Source organism: Sapajus apella, unplaced genomic scaffold, assembly GCF_009761245.1.
Source record: "Sapajus apella isolate SASKATOON/1434 unplaced genomic scaffold, GSC_monkey_1.0 scaffold2, whole genome shotgun sequence".
NCBI lineage: Eukaryota > Metazoa > Chordata > Mammalia > Primates > Cebidae > Sapajus > Sapajus apella.
This window is the reverse complement of record NW_022436942.1, coordinates 24,423,651-24,448,040: the sequence shown is the minus strand read 5'-3', so window position 1 is coordinate 24,448,040 and position 24,390 is coordinate 24,423,651. Positions and strand designations below refer to the sequence as shown.

General features: G+C 44.6%; 1 protein-coding gene across 2 annotated transcripts in view; it reads left to right on the top strand.

The window, feature by feature from the left end:
- Nucleotides 1-361: 361 nt before the first annotated feature.
- Nucleotides 362-24,390, top strand: part of ACVR1B (activin A receptor type 1B) — a 46,929-nt gene continuing 22,900 nt past the window's right edge. For both annotated transcript variants that reach the window (XM_032293443.1, XM_032293449.1), the window contains exons 1-3: nt 362-547; nt 20,743-20,982; nt 21,830-22,078. In XM_032293443.1, the coding sequence (XP_032149334.1) occupies nt 457-547; nt 20,743-20,982; nt 21,830-22,078 (580 nt within the window). In that variant the 5' untranslated portion in view covers nt 362-456. The remainder of the gene's footprint in view (nt 548-20,742; nt 20,983-21,829; nt 22,079-24,390) is intronic.

Genomic DNA, 24,390 nt, shown 5'->3' with positions numbered 1-24,390 from the left:
GGGGGACGCGCGGGGGACTTAAGCCTAGGCGCAGGAATGGAGGAACTGGAACACGCACGGGATTCGTAGAATATTCGACTGGGGCGGGGGATCCACGCTGATAATATAATTCTGCAGCGGGGGATGCAGGAGAGGGAGGAGACTGCACGTTCGGCTCCGGCCGCCTCCGCGCCGGGTTCCGCACCCATCCGCGAGGTTGGCCGAGACGCGAGCCCCGCCCACTCCTTTAGCAGGGACCCTCCCCTTTAAGGCGGGCGCCCGCGCGCGCCCCGGCCCCGCCCTTCGGGGGCGCGCGCGGCGGCCGCGGCGCCGGCTCCGCCGGGAGCGCACGTGCCGGCGCCGGGCGGAGAAGAGGGAGGCGGGAGCCGGGCCGCGGGAGGAGGGGAGGCGCCGGAGGCGCGCGCGCGCGCTGGGCGCTGCTGGGCTGCGGCGGCGGCGACGGCGGCGGCGGTTACTATGGCGGAGTCGGCCGGAGCCTCCTCCTTCTTCCCCCTTGTTGTCCTCCTGCTCTCCGGCAGCGGCGGGTCCGGGCCCCGGGGGATCCAGGGTGAGTCCCGGGGCTGGGGGCGGGGGCCGGGATGGAGAGGGCTGGGGGAGGGCGAGGCCTCGAGCCGCGGCCGCTGGGCTACAGCGCGCCCCCTCCCCGCGCTCACAATATGGCTGGGCGGGGGGCGCGGAGGAGTCGGGGTGACCCCCAGTCAGCTTCCCCAACCTCCGAGGCGCGGCCGCCCGGCGGCGACGGAGCTCACGCCGGGCCCCTGGGGACCCGAGCCCTGCTCCAGGCGGAACTGGATTCGAGCAGCTCTCAGGGGTCGCGCTCCCAGCGCCCTCATGTTCCATAGAGGGGAGTCTGGGCTTCCAACCCCAAGGTTTGGAGATCCATGGTTTCTGCCCTTCACTGTGTCCAGGGGCGGGGGGCTTTCTTCCATCCCTCCAGATGCTCCTGGGGGGCGTCCTTCTCCCGCCAAGATTGTGGGGTTCGGGCGGTGGGGTCTTTGCCTTTCCGAGGTATCCTGATGTTGAGAGCCCGCTCACCTCAGACTGTAGGGGAAGGGGTCTCTAACCTTTCCTTCAGGTCCTGCACTTGTGTTTCTTACCCTCCCTCCCCTGCCTCCCTACTGTTCTGGGAAAGGGAGTCACATTTCCCCTTCACTCAATCCCTTGAGTTCAGTGGGGCAATCCCCCCCCGCGCCGCCCTCCGGCACACATGCCCGGTGGAAGCTATTTGGAGGAAGTGGGACGAAGAGGCCCCTAAACCTTTTTGGAGCTTGGCTTTGGAATCCCTAACCCTATGGAACCGAGTTCCTCCAGGGTTGATCTCAATCTAGGTGTATTTGCCTTCCTCCTCGCCTCCCCCACCCTACCCCGGGGGGCCCATTCAGTTAATCACTTCGTGGATGCGTTTCAGGTGAAATCCTAGAACCTGCCTCCAACCCCCAAGATTATTTAAAGATCCCACCACTGGACTGTATCACCGGCCCTTGGTCAGTACTTATTTACCTTCCTACACGATCCCTCTTCCCAGCCCGCCCACCCTTACACACACCCCTTACCTTCCAATCCCCACCCTCCTCTCTGTGGAAGCGGGTACCTTTCTGCGGGACACTCCGCTGGCTGTGTTGTTTATGAGGCTTTGGGGGGGGCTGAGAAGAGCAGATGAAACCCTAAAATATTTCATTTAAGAGAGTCGTGGCGAATGTGTTTTGGCCTTGGGGTAGCAGATGAAGGTTATATTTGGCAGTTATATTGAAGCGATTATTGACCCACAGATGGATCTGGGAGAGAGGATCAGGACTGTATTCGCTCCTGATGTACAAAGCCTGCTGCTCTGACTTCTCAGCAGCCCCTAACCTTCCAGCAGTGGGAGATCAGGTGTGTTCTGTGGCTCTCCTCGCCACTAAAAATAATGATTCTCAGGTGGGTTCAGTCGTCTTTCATAAACCAGACAGTCAAGAAGAGACACCATGCCACTTTGGAGTCTCAAAAACAAGTTCATTATCTCCGGCTTTGATATTTGTTCCCAGTGGTGGAGCCTGTGCAGCGGGGTCTTTGTTCACAGGCTAATGCTTCTCCTAAGCACCTCGTGTGTGTTCTCGGCCTCACTGCTCTGTGGCTTAGGTGTCTGTGCTGTTGGGTTTGAGAAACATGGTGAAGCTATATGAACAGAGCTTGACATTTGTGGTGAGATAATGATTTGCATGATTAAGGATGTTCATAGGTCCTTATTAAGGGCCATGTTTTTGGAATGTGTACCATAATGTTCTCTACTGGGGGAGTAAAAAAAAAAGGGGGGGGTGATTGAACCTGTAGGTTTGCCATTTTATGTGTGTATGTATAAATCTTTAAATTCCTCACATAGGAATTTTTACCCTGCCCCTAATATATCCAGGATTTTTAACAGTCATTTCCCTGCTGATTTGATATAGTGTTTGTGGGGCTTTTCTGGCTATAAGCCTAGTTAAGAATGTTTAACTGATAATCCAACTGGTTCTGAATGGGGCAGAGTTCATTTTTTTGTAACCTTCCTAAACTGGATGTTTGCGGGGGTTAAGGTGCGTGGGTAAAATAGGGAGTTCGTTTCTTTTTTTGGTAAATTGGAAATTAGGTTGTGTGTCCAGCAAACATTCTCCAGGGCCTTTAAACTTCTTGGCCAGACACTACAGTTTTTTCCGGGACACGTCTAGTTGCCAATAGAGCATGCTATGGAGACCACTGCTGCAAAAGGCTTAAAGTAAAACGTCAGTTCTGGGAAAATAGAGGCTGCAGGATAACAAGAAGTTGATTTTTTTTCCCCTCCCCTGCATTTCCTATATAGTGCTCCCCTTCGTCGGCTGGAGGAGTGACAGAGTCAGGCAGCTTTGATGCCTGATACTTGAACGTGTTGTGAGGGCAGTAAGGGATAGGCATTTCTATTCATTAATGAATTAACTGGGGCTTAGTACAAGGCCAGTGATAAGGAGAATGAGTTTCAGTTAGAAATCGCATTCGTTTGATAGGTGTACATGTTTTAAGGCCTGGCTTTGGAATTTTCACATTAGTATTTAAAAATGTAAAATTGAATTAGTAGCAAGAGAACATGACATTCATTTGTTAAGACAAAAGCAACAAAAAAGACATTTGACATTCTCATAGGAACATTTTGAAATTTTGTGAGCAGACTAAAAATCTAATTTCAAGCCAAGCATTGTAGTTTTGTTGAGTGGACATGGATTGTAAGTACAGTGGAAGTGCAGTCTTGTAGAGGATCTCTGATTAGTTTTGTTTAAACAGCTCCTAGAACAGATGTGATAAAACATATTAAAATGGCTACTCTGGTTAAGGTTGGAGCCAGATAGAGGGAGGAGGCTGGTTTTCAGCCCTAGAACTTAGCTTCCTTACAAGTTGTCCTTGAACAAGTAACTTAACCTTTCTGTGACTGCCTCAGTTTTCCCTCTGTAAAATAAGGAAATATTTTATGTCACTCTTATTGGGACATTTGTGAGACTGACTTACTGATAGCCAGTTGGCGGGGAGGTATTTTTAGACACGGTTTCTGACTTCAGTGAATAAGCAATGTTGAGTTACTTTTTTATCTTCTGGAGCAGAAAAACATACTCTGTGATTGATAGATGTACAGCATGTCACAGTGTGGCTAATTTTCTTTTGTGCTTTTTTGTAGACCCCTTTCAGATTTCCTCAAGTTAATTTCTGTCTCTGGCAGGCTCTTCCTCAACTAGGCAGCATACCTGTGCTAATCAAAGACAGTCTGGAGGGAGTGACCTGCTTTAGGCTTTATTGGTTTGGCAACGTTTTAATTCTTACGCAACTCTGGGAATGTTTATGGCACTATGTAAATGTTACATAAGAACATGGAGGCTGAGAAGTGGCCAGAGTGGTGACTGTGAACACAGGAAGGTTAGACTGAGGACTTTATCCAAAAGGACCTTGGGAATCTGCAATCAGTACAGGAAGAACCTGCACTTTATTTTCCTCTAAGAACCTTTTTAGATGATTATGTCTTTCAGGTGGACTGCCGTGTTATAAATAGGTTTATTCTCCACCGGTGAGCTAATTGTAACCTTGCTACCAAAATATGAATCAGTAAACGATGAGACGTGCTGCTTCTTCCAGCATGTCCTGTTGAAGCTGCTTGTTGCATTTTGGAACATGAGTTGAATTGGGTTGCAGTCTGTTCTCATAATAACTCAGGAGCACAGGGTGTTGAGGTGGAATGGAATTCTCAGTTCGTGGTGCTTTAGGTCATCTTTATTTTTGAAGGTTAAATTAGAATACTGGAGTGGCTTTTTATAAATTTGAAATCTTTATTGTTTACTGTTACACTGCAGCCTGGAACTCCTGGGATCCAGCATACTCCTGTGTCAGCTTTCCAAGTGGCTAGGATCACACGTACATGCCACCATACCTGGCTAATTTTAAAATTTTTTGTAGAGATGGGGTCTCACTTGTTGCCCAGGCTGGGCTCAAATGATCCTCCTACCTTGGCCTCCCAAAGGGCTAGGATTATAGGTATGAGCTATTATGCCTGGCTTTCTGTTTAAAGACACCTTATTTAATACATGTTGTTGGTTCATTAACGTTGAACTTTACTGACAACAGCAATATTAACTTATGCCTGAACCAAGCTTCTCTCTCTTTTTTTTTTTGAGATGAAATCTTGATCTCTTGCCAGGCTGGAGTGCAGTGGCGCGATCTTGGCTCACTGCAACCTCTGCCTCCTGGGTTCAAGCGATTCTACTGCCTCAGCCTCCCAAGTAGCTGAGACCACAGGTGTGTGCCACCACATCAGCTAATATCTGTATTTTTAGTAGAGATGGGGTTTCACCAGGTTGGCCTGGATGGTCTTCACCTCGACCCCCCAAAGTGCTGGGATTATAGGCGTGAGCCACCATGCCCAGCCTCCAGGCTTCTCTAACATGTATTTTCTCCGTGAGACATATCACTATCTTCTTGTGCCGAGGAACACTAGACAGCACTTCAGCTCTACTTGTGGGCACCATTTAAACAGTGAATTCATCAATGAAAAGCATGGCACTAAATATACTGCAGAAAGGATACTTGTTTACAGTGTGCCAGCTGAGACAAGAAGGCAGGGTGTTGCCTTGTTTGACCTCAGTTGAGAACGCATGTGGTGGGTGTTTTGAATGTTTCTTTATTCTGTGCATGGCCAGCAGTGACCAGGAAAGTACCATGAATGTTGATATTGGGGTTACACATAAATTTGCACTAACTGTATTTTGTTAGATCTGTATACAAAAGTGGTAGAGATAAACCGGAATTTTAATACAGTTAAAAGTCCCATTTCCAGACTGCAAACTAAACATATGCATGATGAATACCTACCATGGTGATCTAGGGCAGCGGTCTCCAATCTTTTTGACATCAGGGACTGGTTTCATGGAAGATAATTTTTCTGCAGGGGAAGTGGGGGAGATACGGTTTTGGGATGAAACTGTTCCACCTCAGATCATCAGGCACATCACGGCTGGGCATGGTGGCTCACGCCTGTAATCCCAGCACTTTGGGAGGCAGAGATGGGCAGATCACTGAGGTCAGGAGTTCGAGACCAGCCAGGCCAACATGGTGAAATCCAGTCTCTACTAATAATAAAAAATTAGCTGGGCATGGTGGCGCATACCTGTAATCCCAGCTACTTGGGAGGCTGAGGCAGGAGAATTGCTGGAACCTGGGAAGTGGAGGTTGCAGTGAGCCAAGATTGCACCGCTGCACTCCAGCCTGGGCTAGAGAGCGAGACTCCATCTCAAAGGAAAATAAAAGAAAAAGATAGAAAAATTAGCTGGGTGTGGTGGTGCACACCTGTAATCCCCGCTACTCAGGAGGCTGAAGCAGGGTAATCACTTGAACCTGGGACTGGGGTTGCAGTCAGCCGAGATCACGCCACTGAATTCCAGCCTGGGGAACAGAGTGAGACTCCTCAAAAAAAAAAAAAAGATCAACAGGCACATCAAGCATGTTAGATTCTCATGAGGTACATGCCAGGTAGGTGCCTAGCATGTGCAGTTCACAGGTTTCACACTCCTATGAGAATCTAATGCCACCGCTGATGTGACCTGCCTGCCACTTATCTCCTGCTGTGTGGCCTGGTTCCTAACAGGCCATGGACCAGTACTGGTCTGTGACCCCAGGGTTTGGGGACCCCTGCTCCAAAGGTTCTCTTGACACGTCACGTGTTTATTGAGAACCTGTCATACTAGGCGTTGTTACAGGGATTAGGGATACAGGAGTAAACCAAAGGAGACACAGTTGCCTTCCCTCAGCTTAGTTCTGTCAGGTGAGATGGACAATAAACAGAAGTATAAAATGTAAGGCAGTTGTGCCTACCACAGCCCACCTTCTGCTCCTCAGTCCCCCAAGATTCCTCCTCTTCGGTGTACACACACCTGTACCAGGTATTCAGTCAAACGCTAGTCTTTGTAGGTAGAATTAAGGTCTCAATCAGTTAACCTTTAGCCATGTAAAGGAGGTTATCATGGTGGGTCTGTCCTGATTGAACTAGCCCTTTCAAGCAGAGAGATTTCTCAGCAGATTGCACCAGAGGAAATCAGATGTTCCAGCTGGCTTGAAAGCAAGCAAACATCCATGTTGTGAACTGCCCATCCCCAATGCCACATGGCAAGGAACGCAGGCGAACTCTAGTCTAGGAGCTGAGAGTTGTCCCCAGCTGACAGCTAGGAGGATGGGGACCTCAGTCCTTCATCTGCAAGGCAGTGGATCTGGCCAACAATCAGTAAGCTTGGAAGATGACCCAATCCTGTATGAGAAGGTAGCTGTAGCTGGCACTCTTCATGCTGTGCCTGGACTTCTGACCTGTAGGAACTGTGAAATGGTAAATGGGTGGTGGTTTAAAAAATGTATGTAGGGCCGGGCGCGGTGGCTCAAGCCTGTAATCCCAGCACTTTGGGAGGCCGAGGCGGGTGGATCACGAGGTCAAGAGATCGAGACCATCCTGGTCAACACGGTGAAACCCCGTCTCTACTAAAAATACAAAAAATTAGCTGGGCATGGTGGCGTGTGCCTGTAATCCCAGCTACTCAGGAGGCTGAGGCAGGAGAATTGCCTGAACCCAGGAGGCGGAGGTTGCGGTGAGCCGAGATCGCGCCATAGCACTCCAGCCTGGGTAACAAGAGCGAAACTCCGTCCCAAAAAAAAAAAAAAAAAAAAAAAAGTATGTATTGGGTGGGGGTGAGTCAAATGGTGATGGTGAAAGAGAAGAGGGGAATAATGAGAAACACCCCAAGATAGGCATGAGGGTACTTGAGACCTGGTGCCCAGCCATCCCATCACTCACAAATAAAAATGAGTCCTTTGAGGCTGGGCGTGGTGGCTCATGCTTGTAAGCCCAGTGCTTTGGGAGGCCGAGGTGGGTGGATCACCTGAAGTCAGGAGTTTTGAGATCCTCCTGACCAACATGGAGAAACCCCATCTCTACTAAAAATACAAAATTAGCTGGGCATAGTGGTGCATGCCTGTAATACCAGCTACTCGGGAGGCTGAGGAAGGAGAATCACTTGAACCTGGGAGGCAGAGGTTGCAGTGAGCCTTGGTTGTGCCACTGCACTCCAGTCTGGGCAACAAGAGCAAAATTCATCCCCCCAAAAAAAGTCCTTTGACCACATGTGGCTTTCATTTGCCTATAGCCTTTTTCTAGATAATTGTGAGTGAGTGGAGGGGAAAGGGGATTGTGGATGTTTTGGAAATAAGTTTTTTAGGTGCTTGGGATGTTTGAATTGAGGAATCTGGGAATTGAAGTATTTTCTTGTTTTGTTTTTTTTTTTTTTTTGGTAGTAGAGGACTCACCTTGCCCCACATCCTCATATATTGTCTTGGTGTATGTTTGCATATACCTTTTATATTTGTAGAAGATAAGATGGAATTGTAATCAGTCAGTGTTCATTTCTGATATCCAAGACGTGCCTAGCACCAAGCTGAATGCTGAGAGGGATCCTGAGGAGAGAGTCTGTCCTTGCCCTTTAGAAGTTTACACACGGACGCCTGCCTGTAATCCCAACACTTTGGGAGACTGAGGTGGGGGTGGGGATAGGGGATTGCTTCAGCCAGGAGTTTGAGACTAGCCTGGGCAACATAGCAAGACCTTGTCTCTACAAAAAAATTTTAAAAATTAGGCAGGCATGGTGGTACATGCCTGTGGTCCCAGCTATTTGGAAGGCCGAGGTGGGAGGATAGCTTGAGCCCAGGAAATTGAGGCTACAGTGAGCCATGATTGTACCACTGCACTCCAGCCTGGGTGACAGAGTGAGATCCTATCTCAAAAACAACTTTATACACAAATGGGCTTTTTTTCTGCTTGTTGGAACTACTACAGACTATGAGGAGTTCAGGTGACCGTTGTAATGAAAGCATCTGATTTGCTGAATGTTTACTGTATACTAAAGTACTATGCTAAGCACTCGTATCATATCATTTACTCTCTGCAGTTATTCATTGAGGGGCTCTTATTCCCATTTTACAGATGAGGAAACTAGGGCATAGAGAAGTTAAGCAGTGGGTCCAAAGTCTATCCAAGTCCAAAACATGCTCTAAATACTGAACTTTGTACTGTTGAGTACTATAAAAGTGACCTTCTAACCAGGATTTCTGCCTTCAGCGTCCCATTTGTTTTCCATCCTACTGCTGAATTTAACTTTGGAAACGCACCCTGTCTGTCTGACCTGGAGGCTGTGTGGCTTCTAGGATCAACTTCAGACCCCTTAGCTTAGCATTGCAGTCAGTCTTCATCTGGCCTTAGACTTCCTTACTGTTCTTGTGTTTGGCTGGAACCTTGACATTGTTGCAGCTGTCAGTCTACTGTGAACCCAGTATAGCTAAGATTTTTCACAGCCCTTTACCTTCCCTTTTCCTTTTCTCTGGAATGCTTCTCCCCACTTCTCCTCCTAGCCAAACCCAGTGTCCTCCAGTGTGGGACCTTCGTCCTCTTGTATGCTCCCGGTCAGTGATTCCATCCTCTCTGCTATTCCCGTCAGTCTGTATTGTAGTGCGGAGTTGCACTGTTTATAGTTGTCTTCTCCTCCCACTCTCCGTGTCCAAAGAGTTGGTGCGTGGAGCTGGCTTATTCATTATATGGCTTTGGCCTGACACAAAGCCTTGCATGTTTTAAGTACTTAATAAGTTTAATTGAATTCATTCATTTCTTTTCCATCCTTTCAGTAAAATCCTAGGTAAATTATTCCAATTCTGTTTTGCTCTAATTTTATTATATTCTTTGTATATATAATATTTTAATCCTGCTCACTTAAAAACTGCTGCAAACATTTTTGAGTTACTTGGAACATGGTAATCTCTCTTTCTACCTCACCTCTTTCATCTGTTTATCCTACCGCCTACCCATTTTATTCCAGCCAAATGAACTTGATCTCTCAACCTCATTAGTTTTATTCTGAGTTTGGCTGATTTTTTTTTTCCTGTTTCATTGTCCCAGTTGCCTGAAACAATCATTCGCATCCCTTTTCTAGTCAAAACTGTGACATACGCTGTCTCCTCTCCGTTCGTCCAGAGTATAATAAATAGGTCAGGAAGAAAATATCAAGGATAAATATCCTTCCCTGCTCTAATGACCAGCAGTGTGTTTATTCAAACTCAACAAAGCAGTGGTATTACATGTTCATCATAAACTGAAATCAAAGGAGAAATGCAATTTCCTGATTGCCCAAATATGACAGCTGAGTCTGCTCACATAGGCCCCAGGAACATTGGACCTACCCCCTCATAATGATACCACTCATTTCTGTTTTACCTTGACATTCTCCTGGGGAGCAGGTGGGCCCTTGCTAGATGTTCAGGTATTTACAGTCAGCCATAAATTAAGTTGCAGTGACAGGTCTCCTTAGCATAAACATCAAACAGCTCTTTTGAGTGAGAACAAAGCTTTCATTCTCTAACCTGAGACTTAAGGTTGAACTTGTTTAAACAGCTCTCTAGGGTTGGGTTTGTCTCCAAGTAGAATGTCAGAAAGGCAGTTTGTAGAATGGATATAGTGTGGAGCTGGCTTTCCAAACACCTTTCTCTTATGCAAACCCTATTCCAAGACCTTTTCCCAGATTGGAATTAAATACCAAGCTTATCAAGTGTCTTATTGTTAAATCTGTGGTTCTCCCCACCCGCCACCATACAAATAGCTTCCTTTATTAAGTCAATTATATTTTTTTGTAAGTGCTTTTTACCAGTGCATTTTTTTTTTTTTTTTTTTTTTTTTTTTTTTTTTTTTTTTTTTTTTTGCTTTTTCTATATACCACCATTGGCACATGTAAAATTTGACTTTATTATAGGTCTTGGGTACTTGAAAGCTTTTTGTTTTAATGTATTTTTTTAAATCTAATTTTGATGATTGTAAAAGGTGAAAATGTAACTTGGGTCTTTTTTTCTTTCAACCAATAGCATGTGATTGCTTTACTGGTGCAAGATTTTTCTATTTAGGCTAGTTAGAACTCTGCTAGTTCAGTATCAGTTCCTACTTATTGCATTCCCACCCCAGAAGAAAGCCAAACAAAGCCAAACATTGCCTCTATTTTGTGAACAGTTTAGTGCCAGACTTTTTTTAACCTGATTCAGGTTTTCATAAACATTTTGGCAGTTGTCTAGATCAGTAGCTATTAACAATTGTCTTTGTTTTTAGAATAACAGTGGAATTCTTAAAAATGAAAATGTAGAAATGTTTCTAAAGTGAGTAAAAGCTGAGCAACTTGGGCACAGTCCCTCCTCTTCCCTGAAATTACTAGGCTGAGATCTGTTGAGTGAGGTTTATTGAGCACAGTGCTATTTGCCAGATGCCATGCTAGATACCAGTGAGAAAATGGTGAAAAGTGAAAACTCACTTTGCGAGTTCGGAGATTCATGGACGTGGTGGAGAGTCTAGAGATTCAGGAAGAAGACAGTTTGAAAAACACTGTAGGCTTTTTGTGTTTGTTACTGAGACTATATTGTAAATGTTGTTTTGCAAATAGGGATTTATGGTAGTTTTAAATTGTGGTAAAATATGTATAACGGAAAATGTACTATTTTAATTGTACAATTCTGTAGCGTTAAGTACCTTCATAATGTGCAAACCATCACCACTAATCTATTTTTAATTTTTATTTATTTTATGTATTTTTTTTTTTGAGACAAAGTCTCGCTCTGTTGCCCAGGCTGGAGTGCAATGGCATGATCTCAGCTCACTGCAACCTCCGCCTCCCAGTTTCAAGTGATTCTCCAGCCTCAGCCTCCTGAGCAGCTAGGATTACAGGCATGTGCCATCATGCCCAGCTGATTTTTTTGTATTTTTAGTAGACACGGGGTTTCACCATGTTGGCCAGACTGGTCTTGAACTCCTGACCTTAAGTGATCCACCTGCCTTGGCCTCCCAAAGTGCTGAGATTATAGGCGTGAGGCACTGCACCCAGCCAACATTTCATATCATAGAATCTTAATATGTGGCTTCTTTCTTGTAATATAATGTTTTCAAGGTTCATCTATATTATAGCATTTATCAGTAGTTTCTTTTTATGGCTGAATAATATTCCATCATAAATATACCACATTTTGTTTATCCGTTCATCATTTGATGGACATTTGGGATGGTTTGTATCTTTTGGTTATTGTGAATAGTACTGTGGAGAATATTCATGTACAAGTCTGTGGTTAAACACTTGTTCCAGTTATTTTGTTTATATGCCTTGGAGTAGAATCGCTGTGTTATAGGGTAATTCCAGGTGTAACTTATTAATAAGGAACCATCAAGCTTTTTTCCACAGGAGTTGTACCCTTTTATGTCCCTACTAGCAATATACCAAGCGTTCCAGTTTCTCTAAATCTTCACCAACACTTAACAAAGTTTCTTTTTCATTTTTTTATGGCCTTCCTAGTGGGTATGAAGTAGTATCTCATTGTGGTTTTGCTTTGCATTTGAATTTGCAATATATTAGAGATGATGATGTTGAACATCTTTTCGTGTGCTTGTAGGCCATTTGTGTATTTGGAGAAATGTCTGTTCAGGTCCTTTGTTCAATTTTGTTGATTTTTTTTAAGTTTTTTTTTTTAGAGAAGGAGTCTTGCTCTGTCACCCAGTCTGGAATACAGTGGTGTGTGTGCATAGCTCATCGCAGCCTTGAATTCCTGGAACTATTTAAGGAAATACACTGAATTTGATCTTGCATATTGGATGAAATTGAGTACAGAGTAAATTTCAAGTACTCTGGAAGGGGGAATACTTCGTCTTTTCTAGACTAAAAATGTGTGTGTGCCAAAATCTGTGTACCTAAAGGTGTTGGGGTTGGCGGAGGGGAGTGTGGAGGTGGAGGGAATGCCTACACAGGACCTGGAAAAGTAGAAGAGGAAAACAGTTTCAAAAAAAAAAAAAGAATTAACATCACCAAAAGAGACAGCAGGAAGTTCTGTGCCTTGCGAGGGATAGTAAGGATGGTATTCATTAGTTGTTAGTATTCTAGCCAGAAATTTGAGCCTGAATCAGATCAAACCTCTAGATCTAGCTAATAGCTTATAGAAAATAAGATATAGTAGCTTCTCTAATAGCTTATAGAAAATAGCTTACAGAGGAGAGAGGAACATATTAAATGACACCTTGGAGAGTCAACCCAAAAAATCCAGACTATGGGAAGCTGCAGAACAAATGGCCTAGATTGTTAAACAGGTAACTTACAAGGAAAAATACTAGCACAACGGGGAAACCTATAGATTAAAAGATATTTAGGAGATCTCTCAGCCAAGTACAGTGAAAGAACATCATTTAGATCTGGATTTTTATTTCATTTTTTTGAGCCAGAGCCTAGCCCTGTTGCCCAGGCTGGAGTGCAGTGGTGGAGTCACAGCTCACTTCAACTTCAACCTCCTGGGCTCAAGCAGTCCCTCCACCTCAGCCTCCTGAGTAGCTGGGACAACAAGTGCATACCACCACACCCAGCTGATTTTTTTTTACTTTTTGTAGAAACAGGGTCTCACTATGTTGGCCAGGTCAATCTCGAACTCCTGAGCTCAAGAGATCCTCCCACCTCAGCCTCCCAAAGGGCTGGGATTACAGGTGTGAGCCACCATACCCTTCCTGGATCTAGATTTGAGCCAGCTGTTAAATTTTTCAAGATAATAAAGGATTTTTGAACACTGACTGGATATTTGATGATATTAGGACTTTGTCAGTTATTTTAGGTGTAATAATGATATTGTAGGAAACTTCAATTTAAAATATAACTTGCAGAAGATTCCAGTACCAGTGACAAAATATTAAAGGCATTTAAAAACATTAAAGGCATTAAAGTTTGGGCGAAACCTGCTAGAGAATCAGTGGCTGGTGCTAGTAGGAATCTCTAGCATTTAAATTGTATATTTAACTGTATAGGCACTTGGCTAAGAGCTTTATGTATGATTATCTTATTCCTCATATCCGCCCTATGAAGTTGATTCTCTTGTTTTCTCCATTTTCTAATTGGACAGCTGAGTCCAGTGAGCACCAGGATTTAAACTCAGGCTGTCTGACCTCAGAGCTGAGGCTGTTAATCAGTATGTAATTATATCTCCCTAAAGGTGCTCTCAGTGATAGAGGAGGTAGCAGGGAAACTAAAAGAATTATTTCTGGCCGGGCGCAGTGACTCATGCCTGTAATCCCAGCACTTTGGGAGGCTGAGGCGGGTAGATCACCTGAGGTCAGGAGTTCGAGACCAGCTTGGCCAACATGGCAAAACCCCAAATTAGCCGGGCATGATGGCGGGCACCTGTAATCCCAGCAATTTGGGAGACTGAGGCAGGAGAGTCGCTTGAACCCGGGAGGCAGAGGTTGCAGTGAGCCGAAATCGTGCCATTGCACTCCAGCCTGGGCAACAAGAGCAAAACTCTTTCTCAAAAAAAAAAAGAAGAAAAAAATTATTTCTTCCATTTGTATTGAGAAGCATGCTATGGGAACACATAAGCCCAAATTATTTTGAAGTGGACAAGTTGCAGATGTTAAATACCTCTTGAGGTAGTTAAAAGTTTAAAACCAATCTTATATTCATAGTTGGTTTGCAATGAATGTTATTTTATTCTGAAGTTAAGTAGTGATAAATATATGGGATGTTTTAGACCTCATAAGTGGGTCTTTGTGGCAAATTGTATTTCCTTTTTTTTTTTGAGACAGAGTTTCACTCTTGTTACCCAGGCTGGAGTGCAATGGCGCGATCTCGGCTCACCGCAACCTCCGCCTCCTAGGTTCAGGCAATTCTCTTGCCTCAACCTCCTCAGTAGCTGGGATTACAGGCACGCGCCACCATGCCCAGCTAATGTTTTGTATTTTTAGTAGAGATGGGGTTTCACCATGTTGACCAGGATGATCTCGATCTCTTGACCTCGTGATCCACCCGCCTCGGCCTCCCAAAGTGCTGGGATTACAGGCTTGAGCCACTGCGCCCGGCAAATTGTATTTCCTAAATGACTGCCACTGTATTTCCCATCCCACATGTTTTTCTTACTGTGTGACTATGACACTCCTTCCAACAGGTGGGGCCTACCCCCTCCCTCCCTTGAATTTAGGTGGAGGCTTGACTGCTTTGATCTGTGGTATATGGTGAATGTGATGCTCTGTGGTGTCTAAGGCTAGGCTGTTAGAAGGATACAGTTTCTGCCAGGTTCGCTCCTTTTGGGATCTTGCCCTGGGGAAGGGCAGCTTGTCATGCTGAGGATGCTAAGCTAACCCATACAAAGGGATTACGGGTTGAACATCCCTAATCCAAAATGCTCCAAATTCCAAAATTTTTTGAGCACCAATGTGCTCGAAAGAAATGCTCATTGGAGAATCTTGGATTTCAGATTTTCACATGAGGGATGCCCAGCGAGATGTATATGCAAATATTCTAAAATCCCCCAAAATCAGAAGTTGGCAATATTTCTGGTCCCAACATTTTGGATAAAGGATGCTCATCCTGTACTTGGAGAGGACCACATCAAGAATGAAGACCCCCAGCCAACAGCCAGCATCATGAGCCAGATGCAAGTGTGAATAAGCCTTCAGATGATTCCAGCCCCCAGCCTTGGAGTCTTCCACCTGAAGACGCAGACGTTGTGGAGTAGAGACAAGCTGTCCCTGCTGCCCTGCCCGTGTTCCTAGTGCATAAATTAAATGGTTGTTTTAATCTATGCACAAATGGTTGGAAAGAGATTTCCAAGGAGAACCTGGTTGCTATGCTGGTGAGACCTATAATAAAAGTTAGGGCCACTGAACCTAAGAAAACATACTACCCACTAGAGAGAAGGTGGCAGGTAATATAGTTTCTCTAAAGTCCCGGCAAGCTAATAATTTGGAATTTTTTTACAGAGGTAAGTATGCATGTGAATAAAGAGAAAGACTTGGTTTGGACTTTGAAAGACCCTAATAAAGTCTGTAGAGGTAGTTATTTCAAAGTCACAAAGGGATTAAAGGAATTTACAATGTGTATGAAGAACTATCTTAGCCAGTGTAGTGGGGTACACTTATAGTCCTAACTACTGAGGAGGTGTAACAGGCTGTAACACACTAAATCCCTGGAGATGAACTGCAGGAAGACATGGTAAGGCTCTTTGGTCAGAAAACCAACAATGCATTTGATACGGGGAGGGTAAGAATGTGTTCATTGTGATATGAATGATATTTGTAGGGTGCTGAGTCTGATCACATGAAGGTGTTCCTAGTGCGGCCATGGCCCTGTGGCTCTGTGTGCCAGGCGTTGTCAGAAAGAGTGTGGTAGAATGCTGTGTGGTGTTGTGGGGAAAAGATCAGGCTTAGAGCCTAGAGACCCGAGTTGGAGATGGTGCTCCATGGTTTTACTGGTTTACCACTTGTGAGCCCCTTAACTTCTCTGAGGCTTTACTGTCCATCAAGTGGGACAGCTATACCTGCCTCAGCTCCTGAGTTCCTCTGGGAATCACAGGAGAGAATGAATGTGAAAACTCTTGATACAATAACACAGCATAGCCATAAACAGTGTTTTATTATGGGAAACAAGCTGAAAACATCCTACCCAAATGTAAAACTGGTGTCTCTGATCCTGCAATCGGTTGTGTAGAGTTGTGCTCTTTGTTCTAGCCCAAAGAAGCTGGAGGGGGTTGGGATAAGGGCCGGGGAGGAATAATTAAAATAATCATGGTTGTGTTAGGCTATTCTTATTACTTTGGCCTGTCTGGTGAATTTCTCATCTGGAAGGAATACTGAGAAGCAGTTTATGATCAGGTCATAAAATCACGAAGAGTAAGGGCAGAACTAGAAGGTTGCCCATTGAAATTTGAAAGAGTCAGGTCTAGTATACCTAAACAGGACAGTGCTTCACAAACAGTACTAAATTTATGAAATTTATTATCCACAGGTAGTAATTAAGTTCAAGTTCGTAATTAACTATAGCTTCAAAAAAGTTTTAGGTACACTCCTGGACCTTCACCTGTTAGGACAAACTTGGATGTTGTGTGCTGTGCCTCTTCCCTTTCATGGGGGATGCAATCACACTGCACTCTCCCTGGTGAGGGTCTGAGATGGGATATTGGGCTAAGTGGCTGTGAGTCTGACCCTGTATGGCCGTTTTTGAGAATTCTTAGCTGGGCTATGGCATCACTGAGTGGCCTGTCTTTTCTGAGACCCAGCTGTGTTAGGCACCTCTGTAATACGGAGCTAGACAGTCTGCCCAGGCTGGAACTTGTCAGCCTTACTCAAAACACAGCCTGTCTCATGAATCAAATTTGCATTTACATCCTACCACAAACCACCTTCGAATCATACTTTGGAACCATGTTCAAACCCTGCCAACATGGTTTTGTCTTAAGTTTAGATTTGCCTAACTTGTTAATGACAAAAGTCTATGCTAGTAGGGGTTTTGTTCTGACCACTTCCTAACTTGTTTATGCAAGAAGTGATTTTGTTACTTCTGTGATTTGTTTTTCTGAACTGTGTTATTTCTACTACGTAATTCTTCCGTCTTGGAACAAGGAGAGTTTTAGATATGTGTTGTTTATATACATGGTGTGTAGAATTTTTAACCCGATGAGTCACTATGAAACAGATTCTAAGGGGCTGTTATCATTAGTCCAGATTTAGCTTATCAAAGAGAATTGAATTTAGTGTGTGTAATTTAATGAACTAAGGTTTACAGTAAATTTAGATGTTTTTATAATTTATCACTTTGTTTCAGTGGAAAATGAATGTTAACAGAAACTAGCCAAAATGTCTATCATTAAAAGATGTTTAAGAAAAGGCAGTATAAAAGAAAGCAGAATTGTCCGTGTTGGGTCAGTGATCAAACAAAGTAAATTTAAAAATAAAGCTAGATTCAAACATAGCTGGAAAGGATTTTAGAGGTCGTATAGTTCAGTCCCTTCTTTCTGGTTAATCATGAGAAAAATGAGGTTGAAAGAGGTTAAATGACTTGGTCAAAGCAACTGGTTACCGGTATTGTTGAGGCTTGAATAGCAGTTTCTTACTGAAACTTGCCACTTCCTAATTAGTGGTTAAGGAGACATTTTTACTTGGGTGGTGATTTTGGCTTTGTTTTTAGGTTTTACATTGAGTGGGGTTGATATTTATTAAATAGCTACTAGTTGTTAAGTACTTTAAAAAGTCTATTAGCTGGGCGTGGTGGCACATGCTTGTAGTTCCAGCTACTCAGGAAGCTGAGACTGGAGGATCCCTTGAGCCTAGGAGTTCAAGTCCAGCTTGGGCAACATAGCTAAACTCTGTCTCTAAAAAATAGAGATATATTACTTCATGTGATTCTTACATAGCCCTGTGAAATATAGTCATGTGCCACATAACAGCATTTTGGTCAATGATGGACCACACTGCTGTATGATGGTAGTCCCATAAGATTATAATGCTGTATTTTTACTTTACCTTTTCTATGTTTAGATACAAATACGATGTTACAATTGCCTACAGTATTCAGTAGTTACATACTGTACAGGTTTGTAGCCTAGAAGCAAGAGGCTGCACCATGTAGACTGTGCCATCTAGGTTTGTGTAAGTACACGCTGTGAGGTTTACACAGCAACAAAATTGCCTAACGCTGCGTGTCCCTGTTGTTAAGTGACAGATGACTATAATTATTCACAGCCCCACTTTACAGATTAGGAAATGGGTGCAAGAAGGTTAATACCTTGCTCAAGGTCATGTGGTTAATATTAAAGCTGACATTTGAGCCTTTCTGACCTGTTCCTGCTGTAATACCCACTGTGGCTCCTAGTGATGGTAATTGTAACCTTTCAGGGGAATGGGGAGCGGTGGTGGTTATCTTAAAAATATGTCTTCTTCAGACTTCTCACTCTGTAAAATATGTGGTTACTCTACTCAGATATGTGTAGAGTGGCCTTTCTCAGAGGACCCAGAGCACTTAGCAGATGCTTGGCTAATCTTCATACCATCTCTGTAAGATAAATAGTGTTTTCCTGTTGGGCAGTTGAGGCCCAGATAGGCTCAGGGACTCACCCAGCGCCTTATCACAAACCCACATGGCCCAGCCCCCAGTTCCGTTCCATGTCCTGTCTAGCATAGATTTCACCACTTTTGTTCTTTCCTGTCTTACACCAAGATTGTTTAAGTACTTCCCAAAAATAATGAGCCACGTGTGGGTGTGTTCGTTCTCCAGAATGAATCACTGTGAAAGAGGTTGTGAACTAACGAGAGGAGCATAAATATCTGGAAGCAGAAGCTCCTGACTATTCAGTCCCTCTAATTGGTGGGCTATGGAGTGAGCGCTTTTCTGAAAGGCAACTGTGGGTTTGGGTTTGTGTGCCTCACTATGCTCAGAATAGTCCTCTCTTGAAGTTGTTAGTTTTCCCTTCTTGCTTCCCAAAATAGAACCAATGTTGTTCTCTTTGCTGGACATCACAACACAAATATTGAGAGGTATGCTCTCCACAGGGAACCTCTTTTAAAGTGCCTGAATGTCCCCACTGCCACAAAGGGGAACGAGAGTTAGCTTTCTTGAGTTAACAAGATTCCAGCATGAGTAAAAGAGGTTTGGATCAAGTACTCTGAGAGTTTCGGAAGTAAATGTAAAAGCAGAAAGAATAAGAGGGCGCAAACAAAGGTTTTTGGAAGGAAAAATAGAGATTCCTTAGTCTTTTTCTGTATGTCTAAATGGGTTAGAATTCAGGAGAAATTTACTTTTAAAATCTCTTTTATGATTTGGATCCTAGTCTAATAGGCATCTACTTTAAACGCTCTGCCTTTAAGAAATAACACTACCCAAACTCTTAAGCAAGAGGCTGCATGTTTTGGAATTGCTCCCAGAAGAAAGGGATCTGATGCAACGTGAGAAAATACAACAGGCCATGAGTGAAGATCTGCACTGTCTACGCTGTCTCTCCACCTGCCAGGGCTGCCTCCTTGGTTTCCTTGGGTGGGACTAGCAAGGAATCGCCTCATTTATAGAAAGCCTGAGGAAGGAGGGGTTGGGCACTGAGATATTTAGAATCTGTCTTTGGATTTGAAAAGCCAAGAGATGCCTTTCAGAATATTGGAGGAAGAGACAAAGATAGACTATTTACAGCTAAATCCGTGAGTTATGACAGGGTAGCTTTTCATGGGACTGCCCATAAGTGTCTCATCTCTAGGGGCCATAGTGTGAATGCATTCCCATTTGTTATCCAGATAGTATTTACTTAGTGTGCAATCTGGGACTCGTGTGGGCCGCACCACCTCCGGCCCCCACTGTGTGAGTGCTTCGTTCAGCACTTCCAAGCCCCAACCTCAGTGTTCTGGTGGGCAAAGCGACACTCCTGCCCATTCCAAGAGGTCAGAGCTAGGTTAGTCTCATGGGAGACAGTGTTGGGGAGAGCCAGCTCCTGTCTGTGCTATTCTTGTTAGTTGAATAAATAAAGGATTTCAGATTTCAGGGCTGCTGAAGAGGCTTTCAGAGGCGCCAAATTCATTTGCGGTAATTTTCTGTCAAATGGGACACACTTATGTATGATACTTACCCAGCAAAACTCATTAATCCCAGAGGTGATTGTGTACAGTGCCTATTTGAAAGAAATTGCATGTGTGTGTCTGTGTGTGTGTGTGCCTGTGCGCATGCATGTGCATGCTGTCCAGGGGCCTTTCAGGATGGGTTAAGTGCACTTTTAATGCATTATCTCACTTAGTCTTCACAATAACTTCACGAGGGAGGCACTCAAGTTCTCCTCTTTGGAGGATATCCTTTTTGCCCCTCGTGAATGAGAGAGGCACCTGACTTGGACTAAAGGCAGGAGGACGATAATAGAGTGGTCAGGGAAAGCTTTTCAAAAGAAGTGACATTTGAGTTGAATTTTGAAGGATTTGTAAGATGAGGCAGGAAAAAAGCATTGCAGCAAAAGAATGTGTGAGAGCATGCATGCTGCAGGAAGCTGTGGGCGTGCTTGGTTCCTGCTGGGGGAGATAGGGCTGGTGATGGCTCCAGGAACCCTAGGTGGCTCTGCATGAAGTGGGGGCAGCCCCACATTCTCCAAAAGGAAGATGCTTTCCTCTTGTCAGGCATCTCAATTTGAAGAAAAGGTAGTTCCTCCGTCTCTCACAGGCATAAAGTGGAGCACTTAGAGGATAATAATGGAGCCTCAAAAGCGTTGTTTGTGAGCTAAATAAACAGGTGAAGTTGTGCATAGTTAAAGATATCTTTTTGGCTCCATCTCCATAAAAACTCAGTTTTGGAACATCAAGTATGCTAAGGGATTATATTCTAAGTTGGGAAAAGGACCTGGAAAAGATCTCACCATTGATGTCAATGTCTGCTCCCCAATTTCCTGCAGCTCTGCTGTGTGCGTGCACCAACTGCCTCCAGGCCAACTACACGTGTGAGACAGATGGGGCCTGCATGGTTTCCATTTTCAACCTGGATGGGATGGAGCACCATGTGCGCACCTGCATCCCCAAAGTGGAGCTGGTCCCTGCTGGGAAGCCCTTCTACTGCCTCAGCTCGGAGGACCTGCGCAACACCCACTGCTGCTACACTGACTACTGCAACAGGATCGACTTGAGGGTGCCCAGTGGTGAGTGCACGCCCTCGTTGGACTAGTGGCTTAGCTTGGGGGGAGGGCACCACGTTGTTTGATTTTTTTTTTTTTTTTTTTTTTTTTTTTTCCTACTCTTTCCCAATCACTTGATTTGACGATAAAGATGCCTTTTGGATGGATGTTTCCCAAGGTGACACAGGCTGGGGTTTCTCAGAAGTTGCTTTTGTAGATTAGTGGGTGAGGAAGCAGATTTTCAAGTTAGTCCCAGAGGTGCCAGCTGTGTTTTCGGTAGTGGCTGAGCAGCCATAGGCAGCGGTGCGGGATCCTTGGGGATCCCTGCTGGTTCTTCCACTGTGGGACAGATCCAGAAAGAGATGGCCCCAGAGCGGCTCGAAGGGGACTCCTCGGGAGGGTGATGGTCAGATGTGAAGAGGAACCAGAATAGGAAAAGGCCAGTGACCAAAGCTGAGAAACACCACATACCACCCTTTTGCAAGTCTACCATTCAGGAAGTATTACTGCGAAGCCCACAGGAGAAGGAGAGAAACTAGAGCAGAGCTTGGAGGAGCTGTGGTGAGTTAAAGAGCATAAACTGGTATCTGTGTAGGGGCCTGAGGTGGGGATGGTACAATGAAGTGGTGGGAGATTACAAAGTGGGTTGTGGGTTTGACTGTGGGAAGGGGTGCCTTAACTAAAGAAGTTGGACATTTGAGAGCATCTAGGCAGACAGACTAGCCCAGGAAGATCAGAGAGATCAAAGGAGGCTGAACACATAGAGAGGGAAAAGGGTCTTTTTCACTCTTCACTTTGAGGGAGGTGTTTTTATTCTTTCTCTTGTTTTTACTCCTCATTCTTTCCCTCTCCTCTCTCGCTTGACAACCAGGTCACCTCAAGGAGCCTGAACACCCATCCATGTGGGGTCCGGTGGAGCTGGTAGGCATCATCGCCGGCCCGGTGTTCCTCCTGTTCCTCATCATCATCATTGTTTTCCTTGTCATTAACTATCATCAGCGTGTCTATCACAACCGCCAGAGACTGGACATGGAAGATCCCTCATGTGAGATGTGCCTCTCCAAAGACAAGACGCTCCAGGATCTTGTCTATGATCTCTCCACCTCAGGGTCTGGCTCAGGTACTGAGTTCTCCAGGGCGTCGTGTCTGTGGCTGGCTTTCATCAGTTTCCTAGCAGGGTAGAGTGCTTATAAAGAAGGCTGGGGGCCTTGCATTTGTTTCTACCAGCATTGAGTCATTTGGTTTCCTAGCTCCCCTTCTTTTGGAGTCTGACGTGTAATCAGATAAGATAATGGGTTCACTGAAACCTTCTCATTCCCTGGGATTCCCAAGGTCTAGTACACAATTATCCACTGCAGAAGCCCTGCCTCTCTAAGTTTTGCAACTGTATGTACATCTATTAAAATTCAGCAGGTTCCACCTGAGCAGTGGAGTGCTCGATTTCAGGGCCCCTTTTGAGAAACAGGAGTGTGCCAGATTCCTGTGAGGTGGTGACAGCTAATCATTGATCTCTGAGCAACCACAAGGGGAGTTTAAGGACATCCAGTAAAGCTTAGAGTTGGGATTTGGTGAATCATTGACTCGTACCAGTTGCCCAAGGGTTTTTGGTGGGGGTTAAAATAAAGGCAGTGTGGGCCTCCGGCATAGCATCAGCACTATTTCCTGTACTACCTGTTATTGACCAAGTCTGTCTCAGATGAGGGAAATGAACCAAACACTGGACCTTGGCCTAAGACGAGAATTTAGGATAAAGGGGCTTGGGGTTGTTCAGGTGTCAAGGTATAGCTCAGCTAGCTATTACATGTGAACATGAAAGCAAAATAATTTTTTTACCTTTTGTTTATTTATTTTGAAACAGAGGCTTGCTCTGTTTCCCAGGCAGGAGTGCAGTGGCGCAGTCTCCGCTCACTGAAACCTCCGCCTGCCAGGTTCAAGCGATTGTCCTGCCTCAGCCTCCCTAGTAGCTGGGATTATAGGCATGCACCACCATGCCCAGCTAATTTTTGTATTTTTGTTAGAGACGAGGTTTCGCCACGTTGGCCAGGCTGGTCTTGAACTCCTGACCTCCAGTGATCCGCCTGCCTCGCAAAATAATTTTTTTAATGAAGAAAAACCATTATTTTCATGACAGTGGTATTACATTCCTTTTTTTTTTTTTTTTTAACATATGGCCTCACTCAGTTGGAGTGCCATGGTGCAATCACAGCTCACTGCAGCCGCAACCTCCTGGGCTCAAGAGATCCTCCACCTTAGTCTCCTGAGTAGCTGAGACTTTAAGCATGTGCCACTAAGCCTGGTACTTTTTTAAAAAAAAAATTTTGTGGAAGGTCTCACTTTGTTGCCCAGGCTAGTATCAAATTCCCGGCTTCAAGTACATTCTTATAAAAGAAAAAAACATCCTCAAAGATCACTGTTGCCGTTCTAGCTAAAACACAGAGGATCTTATTTGTGGGAACTTTGTGTGTTTTTATGTATGTTTCCTTGACGTAGGACAAGACTATTGTTCTGTGGGGAAATTATGCCGTCAGTCATGCCCAGACATTCCTGCTTGACACAGGAGTACTTTGAGCTGTGACATCTCCTGAATTTCAGTGGCTTTGCTTTTATTAAGCTCTGCAGTAGAGAGCACCAAAATGATGGATATATTTAAAAGCTGCATATTTTTAGAAACAGTAAAAATCTAGGGCTTGTTCCTTGTTGAAAGAGGTAGGACAGTGGTTAGAACCTCCTGGCAGACTATGGGACTTGACTTGCTGCTAGAGGAGGGTAGAGTGGGTTTTCCCAAAGTCTTTTTAAGACCCAGACCAGCTGAAACAAGGGAAGGACCATGGTATTTTAATCTTTTGGAGTAAAATGGTTAATAACTATTTCCCTCTGAGTGGTTTAGTATATTCTTCATTCGGAATGCACAGAACTTCCAAGGTGATAGGTTTCTAATGATGTGGTTTTCAAAGTAGTAAGTCCATGCTGCTCATATGACTTTCAATTCATTTAAATAAGTATATGCTGAATACCTTCTGAGTGATATAGTTTTAAACAGATTAAAAAGAGGCTGACCCAGGATTGGATAAGAGAGACAGGAATTGTTGGGAAGAGGCTCACAGAGGAGGGCACATTTAAAGGAGTCCTGAGGCCTGGTTGGCCACATATATAATCCCAGCACTTTGGGAGACCTCAAGTGGATCACTTGAGGTCAAGAGGTCAAGACCAGCCTGGCCAGTGTGGCCCAACTGTGTCTCTACTAAAATACAAAAATTAGCTGGTGGCTCGCAGCTACTTAGGAGTCCCAGCTACTCAGGAGGCTGAGGCATAAGAATCACTTCCAACCCCAGGAGGCAGAGGTTGCAGTGAGGATTGCATCACTGCACTCCAGTCTGGGCAATAGAAAGCAAGACCATCTTTTTTTAAAAAAAAAAAAAAAAAAAAAAAAAA